General features: G+C 33.6%; 1 protein-coding gene across 1 annotated transcript in view; it reads left to right on the forward strand.

Moving 5' to 3' along the window:
- The window catches only part of prmt3 (protein arginine methyltransferase 3), a 55781-nt gene that overhangs the window by 18033 nt on the left and 26739 nt on the right, over positions 1-11009 (forward strand). Inside the window, exon 11 of the mRNA XM_016452300.1 lies at positions 9768-9846. Within this exon, the coding sequence (XP_016307786.1) occupies positions 9768-9846 (79 nt within the window). The remainder of the gene's footprint in view (positions 1-9767; positions 9847-11009) is intronic.

Raw genomic sequence — 11009 nt, forward strand, 5'->3', positions numbered from 1 at the left:
TCCCTCTCTCTCTCTCTCTCTCTCTCTCTATATATATATATATGTACTCTATAATATATATATATATATATATATTTTACATTGCACTCTTCAAGATAACGACTGTTTAAAAGTGCACTGTGGAAGATTTTTGGAGTAAAAATTCAAAACTATTTTTACCTTGCCCTATTGACTATGTTAAACCTACAATATATTTTTTCATAATCCTTTATTTTTTTGTCATTTTTGCAATGTTTTTTTTTTTTTTTGTAATGATTTATATATTTTACGTGAACTTTTTTAGCATTTTGTGTAGAATTCATCACCTTTTAATGTGTTATTTTAAGTCTTATTTTAGTGTAATTGAGATACTCTTAAAGTTTTTATGAATATTTTGAATTTGTTTTTAATTTTAGATTTTCTGTTTTTAATGTAATTTTAGTTAAAGTTTTAGTAATTTTGTTCTGTGTTTTGTCTTTTATATATATATATTGTTTTTATAAATGTCTGTATTTTTATTATTACATCATGCTAAACTAAATAATGAGAAATATTGCTTTGGCAATTTACTGAAAACAATCAAAAAAAATTATATTTAATTTTATATCAGTTTGTTTTATTTAATGTAAAGAAAAGTTTTTTTTTTTTGTTTTGTTTTTTTTTTGTCTTAGTTAACTATAATAAACCAGCAAAGAGGAATAGATTGCTTCAGATGTCTACCGAATGTGAGTTTAAGGTAGCTGATTTTAAACATTCAGCAAATCAGCAAGATTTTCTTTAAACTGTTGCTTTACCATAACCAGAAAGAGAAAGCGGACCATAAATATTGTGATCATAAAGATACTGACGCCTCAATAGCGCCCTCTGTGGCAACACTGAGAATGCAACACTGTGTGCTTGCAATATTGAATGTGACAAGTCATGCACAATCAAGTTTTCATTGATAATCTTTTGCCTTCACATGCTTGCCTTTTTCTGCATTAAAAAGAATGTCAGTCACCATGAAAAAAAAACACCTTTTGTCACTTTTCAGTTAAATGTTACAGTTAATGAACAGAATAGTGTAGGAATTGACTCTTGGAAACTGACATTTGTGCACCTGTAGTCCAAAATGTCTCATCCTCTTTATTTTCTGTCTTCTTGAGTGTCAGAGAAAGTTTCTCCCAGGTGGTTGACTGTCCTACTTTTCGGCTGTCATGAGTGTGGATGTGTACGTGTAAGCACGAGAACGAGAGAGAGAGAACGAATCGATAAATCAGAGGGGGTAATTTTCAGAAGGACGAGATGTTGTCTGGCAGGGAGAGACGGGTCTGAGCCGCCGTAATGTCATTTCATAACTCACACAATTGATCTGTACTTTAACACCCAGCAAAACAAACAGACTGTATTAGATTAAGGGGCAAAAAGAAAGAGAGGGATGGTTTCTGCCACTGGCTAGGTGGAGGAGAGGAGAAGTGAATTAGAAGAAGGCTAAATAAAGGTTGTCACAGGATGATCCATCACATCATGCTATGGCTTTTCAGTCCTCGGTTACACCTAAGAAGCATAAGGATGCTGGATTGGGTAGTTGAGGGAAGCTTTAACAGGTTTTACAGTTCTTGAAATAATCTTACAAAACAGTTGAAAAGATCTGCTTGACGATTGTTGCCTGGTGTTAACAGGCCCCCTTATTAAAGGGATAGTTCACCCAAAAATTTAAATTCTGTCACTAGTATTTGTCCTTCCAAACTCATATAACTTTTTTCTTCTGTAGAACACTAAAGGAGATGTTTAGAACAATGTCTGAGCTGCTTTTTTCAAACAATGAACGTTGATGGGGATCAGGACTGTCCGACTCCAAAAAGAACAAAAAAAAAAAATTAAACATTAAAAACATCATAAAAATAATCCATATGACTTCTGCACTGTATTACAAGCAGTGTTGTTATCGTTTAATAAACTATTTAAAAAAAAGTTACATTAATTGAAATAAATGTTAACAGAAATAAAATCAAATTTATTCCAGTTATTTTTTTTATTTCTAATTTTCATTTAAAGTTGAAATTGAAAAATAAAATTTGTAAAAATTAACCTGAAAAAAAAAAAAAAAAAAAAAAAGGAAAAAAAACTAATAATTTGTCCTTCCAAACTCATATAACTTTTTTCTTCTGTAGAACACTAAAGGAGATGTTTAGAACAATGTCTGAGCTGCTTTTTTCAAACAATGAACGTTGATGGGGATCAGGACTGTCCGACTCCAAAAAGAACAAAAAAAAAAAATTAAACATTAAAAACATCATAAAAATAATCCATATGACTTCTGCACTGTATTACAAGCAGTGTTGTTATCGTTTAATAAACTATTTAAAAAAAAGTTACATTAATTGAAATAAATGTTAACAGAAATAAAATCAAATTTATTCCAGTTATTTTTTTTATTTCTAATTTTCATTTAAAGTTGAAATTGAAAAATAAAATTTGTAAAAATTAACATGAAAAAAAAAAAAGAAAAAAAAAAAGGAAAATAAACTAATAACAAAAACACACAACGAAATGACAAAAAATTCAAATGTAAATGTAATATACACACACATAGAATGTTAATGCTAATAGAATACACACACATACTATAATAGAATATTATTGTTAACACTTCTTTCAGCAGGTTGAAGTTCACTTCACATTGGGCATATTTTGCATGTTTGCAGCAAGCCAGATGTCATAAATATAAGCAGATAAAAGAAACGAATGATATGTGTCCTTCAGTGATGGGGACAAAGGTCTTGTGTAGATGCCTTCAACATTCTCTGGCATTAGTTAAAGATCAGGGCTGGAGGACGAAAGGTTGCAGGTTTGAACCTCTCAAGAGGCAGACATTGAGCTATCACCACAGTGCCCTTGAGCAAGGCACTTAACCCCAGGCTGCTCCAGGAGGATTGTTCCTGTAATAAGTTTATGGTGGTGTACTGTAGAGCAGCTTACGTGTGAAAGTCATGGAAATGAATAATACAAGCCCTGCTCCAAAAAGACAGTTCTGTCATTATTTACTCACACTCATGCCATTCCAAACCTTAATTCTTTCTTTCCTCTGTGGAACATAAAAGAAGATATTGGCTGTGGTTTTTATGAATACAGTAAAAAAGTCGATGGGATACAATGTTATTTTATATTATGTTATTTTTATATGTCAATGTTATAATATAATGTTATTTCATAATATTATCTTATTTTGATTTTCACTGAAGAAAGAAAGAGAGTTCATTAGTGCCTGCCAACTTTTTCAGCAGCATTGGTTCCAGAAGTATTTTTTCCAGTCATTTTCCCCATAGAGATTTTTAAAAAGTCTTCGCTAAAGCATTATGAGCCATGAACCAAACCAACCAGCTATGAGGTGAATCACAACATTACCAACTTTGAAGCAAAAAAGTATTTGAAAATCGGACAAAAAGACAAAGGTACAAGACTGTGTACTTAACAGCTTTAGTGAAGAAAAGAACAGAACTACAATCCCATGAAACACTGCAAAGGATAATCAAATTAAAACGTCTTCACGACTTATGCACAGCATCATGGGTACTGTAGTTTTTCACCAATTCCACTGTTAAACACAATTATATATATATATAAAAAAGAAATAATGCAGAAAGATGGCTTCAACAAAAACATATACCATCGATTAACAACCTCTGAGCTCATAGTAGGTCTGTTTTTAAAGGTTTGTTGTTAAAAATCAGTTTCCCTATGGAGAAAAAACAAACTTTAACTTGCTCAACAGATGTTTACATCATCCCAGCATCCTAAATGATGTTTATATATATAAACGTTTATGTTGCCGTTTATCTGCAGTCAAAATTAACATAGCAGTTTGAACTTTCGACTTAAAGTTGATTTGAAGTGTTTTGATATTTATACATTTGGGAAACAATGAGCTGCTGTGTGTGGTGATGGTCAAGTTGAATTAATGGCAGATCCCAACTTGGGCCTCATTATCTCTTGATAGCAGTCTTACTTGTCGCAGAAGAGGACAGCTGCAATCACTCACTCCGTCCACAGCCTACAGCTGCCTGCCACACACACACACACATACATACAGTACATACACGTACTCTGAAGTACCCAGACATGCTTGCTGTTTGAACAATTTGTATTAACTACAGAGAAATGAATGTTGTGTTGAGGTAAATTGCAAAGAAAACCCGCTCTTTGAGCAATAGGATTCTTCGTTTCCTGATGTTCTCAGATTTTGACTCCATCATGGTTTACCTTTTCTTCTATGTTACTCCATGATACATTTTAATTGTGTTTCCCACAGTGCTTACCTGGATCTGTCACCGATCAACAATGAAGCTTTCAAGCATCCATTGTCCCTCTAAAATTAATCGTGGAAACGTGGGGCTTGCCTCATTTGAATACGCCTGTAAAATATGGAACATTTACTACTCGTCTGTATTCATATGCAAATCAGGCTCTTTCTCACTCGATCCACACCGAGCAAACAGTTTTGCCCCTAGTGTTTTGATTTATTCCACAAACTATGCTTTATTAATAATAGCGTTTAGTGTATGTTATGGTCATTTATCTTAATGTCTTTTAAATGTTGCCTGCACACAGCGCATCTTTTTGTTTGCCTTTAATTTTTTTCGTTAGATGGAGAAGTAGAAACTTTTTAATTAAGCGCAGACTGTTGGTTTTATTCATCTTGTGCTGTCTGTACTCTTCAAGCTGCACTGAGCTGACTTGATCAACAAGATTGCACATTTGGCTAATTAGGGACCAATATTGGAATTCAGGCTGATTATTTTTATCATGTTATACATGATAAATGATAAACTAGCAATATTATCAAGCAGTGATGTTAAACTGATTATTTTCCGCGGAATGCGCGCAGCTATGTTGTCCTTACTCAGACATGATCTTTAAGTGCTATTAATGAGAAAATGTTCTTATCAGGTTAAATCTAAAAAAGTAATTATTTCTAATAAAATGCTGTTCTTTTGAACTTTCTATTGATGAAAGAATCCTAAAAAAGTATGAAAGTTTCCACAAAAATATTAAGGCAGCACAACAACATTGTTCCTAACATTTGATGATAAGGTTGATTTATTTATGTATTTTTAATCAAATATATATTTATAAGTGATATGGTCACATTATTTCCTGTAATGTCTCTCCGAGTCTGTCCCAGTGGTGAAAAGGTTAAACATAGCAGGGGTAATTATTAAGTTTTTAGTATTTATTTACTGTTTATTGCATGGTGAAGTAATTAGGTTGAGTATTCAGTCATTAAATTCATTATACCGTGTAGTTTGAACCATTTATGTGTTTAGTGTTTCTGGCTTTGGATTTTTGGGATTGAGTGAGTGAGAGCTAGATTACACAGCCCCTGGGAGTTGGATTGATATTGTTGTACTGTAATTGAGAGGATTGTTCATTGAAAGCTCATGACGTTGGCAGAGGTTGAAAACTGCTGATGCCAGGTGTTTATAGAGCAGAGATGGCCACTCTGGGCCAGACTAACACTATTCTATGATGTTCACAAGAAACAAATTACAGTCACATGATCTAAAACAGACCCTTTACTTAATTGACGTGTTTCAGTGTTTTATTTTTGTTGTTGTTAGAGAAGCACTTTTTTCTTTTGAAGTCATCTTCACATTTAATCTATTGTTACGTGAAATGTAATTATATTACATATAATGAATTCTCCGCTCCAAATCTAAATGGGAAAAAAGTAGCGTTCATGTATGTGTGTGTGTTTATGGGGTAATTTGTTTAATGTGCATGAATGCTGCTGTCCAATTTTCATTAGCATTTCATTAGTTGCATTCATGTAATTCTGCCCCAACTCCACATGGCTTAATGAATCGATCTGCATTTTGGCCACATTCAGCCATTAATGTTGCAATGACTCTCTTTACCACCAGTGTGTGTTATTGGATCTTCTCTCTGTGGGATTTGACCTAGTTATGCACAGATAATGTTCCTGTGAATATTGAAATGTGTTTCAGAAAGCAGTGTTTAGACTATATTTCAGGAAACAATAAGGGGAAACAATGGATCCACGCACCATGAAAGAGGCTAGCAATTACACAGATGAATTATTTCGCTACTAATAAATGATCAAATGCTTGGTGGGAGATAAGAAAAATAACTTAATTTTAGGATTACCACATTACAGGCCAGTGTTGGGGTGCTACTAAAGGCAGAAACTCTTTTCACAACTTTTTTCAATATTTTAATAGAATCTCAACTACTTTCAAAACAATGTAGCTTGTCAAGTTTTATTTAATGAGTAGTGGTGTAGCACGTTAAAATGCTACAGTGGTGTTTTTAATGTCACATTGCGTTCTCAGCAGCATTTACTGCTGGTATAAAAATTTGTATTTATTATATTTTTTATTTTTATTTATGTGTGAAAGTTTTATACGGTCACTGTAATTGAGATAATTATTAAAAAAAAAAACTATTTTTTTTTGTGCCAAGAACATTTGGCTCTTATTATAGATTAGATTTATTAAAAGAATTACAGATATTTAAAAATATTTTCCCTAAGCAGCTTTAATGTAGTTAGAAAGTTTTATACGGTCACTGTAATTGAGATAATTATTTAAAAAAAAACCTATTTTTTTTGTGCCAAGAACATTTGGCTCTTATTATAGATTAGATTTATTAAAAGAATTACAGATATTTAAAAATATTTTCCCTAAGCAGCTTTAATGTAGTTACATGTACAGGTGCATCTCAATAAATTAGAATGTCGTGGAAAAGTTCATTTATTTCAGTAATTCAACTCAAATTGAGTTCTCCCTTGTCCGGTATTGAACGTCAACCCCCTGTGCTACGTGTGCTCCTTCCTTCCTGTGATTAAAGATTGTTCCGTCTGAAAACTCCTACGGCTCCTCGTTCCTTCACAGTAGGCAAGTGTGAGATAGACAGACAGACAGACAGATAGACAGATAGTTTAAAAAGTATTTTTAGTCCCTTAAGTCTCTAAAGCTCACCAAGGCTGCATTTATTTGATCAAAACAGAATATTATTTGATTATTAAATATTATTTGATTTTCTAGTTTAATATTTTTTTTTGTATTTATTCCTGTGATGTAGATTTTTATACTTTTTTTTAGAATTATTTTATAAATGGATTGTTCAAAAGACCTTACTGTCATTTTGTTTTTTCACCTTGCTGAATAAAAGTATTAATTACTTGTTTCTTTCTGACCCCAATATTTTGAATGGTAGTGTGTATATATGTACACAACATCCTCTCTCTCTCTCTCTCTCTCTCTCTCTCTCTCTCTCTCTCTCTCTCTCTCTCTCTGCGCTGTGGAGGCAGCCGCCTGTGAAATTGGGTTCTAAATTACACCATGGAGAAGCTTAGCCATCACTCTAATGCTAAGTCTGTTTAAAAACGACCCAGAGAGATCCAGTACGAGTCGCTGTCACAGCATGGCTTTTGAGGGTGCTGGGCCAGTTGACCTCAGCCTATGTGAACAGAAGTGCCTATGTGACCTTTTACAGCAACAGAATTCTCTCTCTCTTTCTCTCTCTGTCTGTCTCTCTCTCACACTGCAGTGGAGGCAGCCGCCTGTGAAATTGGGTTCTAAATTACACCATGGAGAAGCTTAGCCATCACTCTAATGCTAAGTCTGTTTAAAACCTACCCAGAGAGGTCTAGTACGAGTCAAAGCATGGCTTTTGAGGGTGCTGGGCCAGTTGACCTCAGCCTATGAGCACAAAAGTGCCTATGTCACCTTTTACAACTTCATGAGAGGAAAACGTTTGTAAATCAGCAAATGCCTTTACAATTAGTGCAGAAATTAATTGGGACCTTCGTTAAATATCTAGATATTATTATATGGTTGTAACATACCTTATTTTTTTAAAATATTTTTTTCAATATGCCAGAAGTAAATGTCTAAAGGAAAGTGTTTTATGCACATATGTGCTGTTGTTTCCACACTAATAGACACATTATGCAAGACAGGCACATGTATACTTTGGTGATAAAGAACATCTTGTTGTTCTTATTCAGTTTTAGACTTCCATGTAACTTTTGCACCAACTAGACAGCAGAAGACCATGCTGATGAAGAATGTTACCACTCATTCTAGGTACATCCATCACATCTGTCTTTCTAGATATTATTATATGGTTGTAACATACCTTATTTTTTTTAAATATTTTTTTCAATATGCCAGAAGTAAATGTCTAAAGGAAAGTGTTTTATGCACATATGTGCTGTTGTTTCCACACTAATAGACACATTATGCAAGACAGGCACATGTATACTTTGGTGATAAAGAACATCTTGTTGTTCTTATTCAGTTTTAGACTTCCATGTAACTTTTGCACCAACTAGACAGCAGAAGACCATGCTGATGAAGAATGTTACCACTCATTCTAGGTACATCCATCACATCTGTCTTCTGTAATTGATTATGCCTCTGTTTTAGATTACTCTGAGCAAGCATGAAGCAGCCTTGTTTTACTCACGACTGTCTGTGCCTCTGTCCAAAATGAGGCCAGCGAGATGTGGTCGAGCTGCAGTTGAGCGGTAAGGGGTCAGTGCAGTAAAACGGGATGCTGGGTGGCCATGCATATGTTTAAAGGGGTCATATGATGCTATTTTAAAGATCATTATTTCGCATTCTAAAACCACGCATTCTTTCTTTGCGTGCACATTTGGGCGGCATTATGCTAATATTTCCACATAGTGACGTAGATATGTGGGGGCGTGTTAGAACGAGCCGTTTTAGGTAGGTGTGGTTGACTCTTAACTTTTATAAAGAATATCTCTTTGGATTTGAGACTTTAGTCTTTGCAACTTTACAGATCTTCTTTATGCACCAAGAGCTTGTAACACTCCAAAGAGAAAGGAAAACTTGAAATCGCATCATATGACCCCTTTAAAGAGGGTGCTGTGTTAAGGTCTCATAAATTCAGAGGTCTTGTGTTTGATATCGGTTTGGTTGTGTTTGTGAATGCATGTTTGGGAATGTGTGAAAGCCAGAGGGGAATAATAAATACCAAGCATTAGTCTTGAAACTTGAAGAAAATGTGCGTGGTGTTTGCGCATGCAGAAATTCTGACTGCAAGGTGATTGCTAAGGAATTCTGAGTAGCTGCTCTGTTTCTCACGTGTTCTAGGTTGTTGCCATGGTGTTGCTAGGTGGTTGCTTGCTGTCCCAAATCAAAAAAGCTAGTTTCTATCCAATTTGCATATTTAATTTGAGCAAAAATAAAAAAAAGTTTGCAAGTAAAGCAGCAATTTGATCCCACTGAACACCATTCAGAATTAAATAGAGAATGTACTTTTCCTCCCTGAATTTAAAATGAATTTGAATTGAAGTAGCAAAACAGGATTCAGAATTGCAATTTGAATTCAAGCTATTTATTTTTTAGCTTGAAAAGTAAGGTTAATCAAGACAAACTTTGAATGATTGCTCGACAAAAAAATAAAATAAATAAATACGTTTTTGGGGTTACATTAATTTCTCTGAATTGCTTTTGAATTTCTTTGAATTTTATATATATATATATATATATATATATATATATATATATATATATACACACACGCACACACACATTTTTTAAATTTCTTTGCTAATTTGATTATCCATCCAAATCTCAACAAACTGCATGATTTGATGACTTTAGGTATGATTCAATCTGTAGCATTAAGTTTTAAAATGCTCTAGAACGTGTTTCAATGCTGCAATATTACATGTAGCTGAATGCGATCTCTGGCATTCTGTATGTGTATCTTTACACATTAAACAGTTTTCCCCCTATTTTGTCATTTTCTAGGGCTACTTCCTGTTGTTTGAGTCGATGCTGGATTCTGTGCTGTACGCTAGGGATCGGTACCTCGCAGAGGATGGGTTGGGTGAGTCATGTGCGCATGTTTCAGCTTTTTTACCTTCTCGTTATGAGATTAGGGGTATCTGGGAGCTCCTTGGCCAGACCTACCAATTGTTTTTTTACTGATGGGACACAGTGAGTCCATCCCTCATTGTGGGGTTTTATTTCCAAGGTCTCTCAAACAGACTTCATTTATTTTAATAGGAGGATTCCATACAGACTGAATCAGGGCTGTCCAAAATGATGGAAGATGAGTCAGTGTGTGTTTGTTTCCCTTGCAGGGACATTTTCAGGAGATGTTTTTAAGAAAATGGTGTGGTGTTGAACGGTGTTTTTCTGGGCTTTATCCTGACCATGACCATTGAAAACGTGGAGGCGTGTTAAATAAGGCCTTTAAATAAATACATGACCATTGAAAACGTGGAGGCGTGTTAAATAAGGCCTACACACACACATATTAACATTACATATTAAAGATTATTTCTATGTAATCTGTATTTTATGCACGTATATTTTACATTGGTTTCAAAAAGGTGGCATCAAAACAAACCATTAATGTACTGTATATCGATACGTTTTCTATATACATTACTTTTTTAAGAAGTTCAAGAATTTTCTTTTTAGTTTAGATTAATTGTCACACATGTCCTTGCTAAATAAAAGTATTAATTTCTTTAAAGAAAAAATGAGAAAAAAAGTCGTTTTGACATATTGATTCAAAAGTGGCCTATAGTAGTCATTCATTTGTGTATCAGATCACATTGATCACACTGTATTATATCATTGGGTAGTTTTACATATAAAAAAAAAAGATTATTTCTATAATAATTAAGGTATAAGGAATTTTATGTATAAGGTATTTTATGTAAATATATATATTTTTCATTAATAACAATACTTTAATAATATTTTTCAATATATTTATAGTTTAACTTGATTGTAATTTAAGTATTTTAAAGTACTTTAAACCAGTGTTTCCCAACCTTTCTTTAGTCGCGGCACCCTTTGGAAATTTTAACAAATTTGTGGCACGGGTCATATGATGCTTTTTTAAAGATAATTATGTTGTGTATTTGGTGTAACAGAATATGTTGACATGCTTTAATGTTCAAAAACATTATTTTTCAAATACTGTACATTATTGTAGGTCCTCTATGCCCCGCCTCTCTCAAACGCTTCGTTTTCTAC

This window comes from Sinocyclocheilus anshuiensis, unplaced genomic scaffold (genome assembly GCF_001515605.1).
Source record: "Sinocyclocheilus anshuiensis isolate Anshui unplaced genomic scaffold, SAMN03320099.WGS_v1.1 scaffold579, whole genome shotgun sequence".
Taxonomy (NCBI): Eukaryota; Metazoa; Chordata; class Actinopteri; order Cypriniformes; family Cyprinidae; genus Sinocyclocheilus; species Sinocyclocheilus anshuiensis.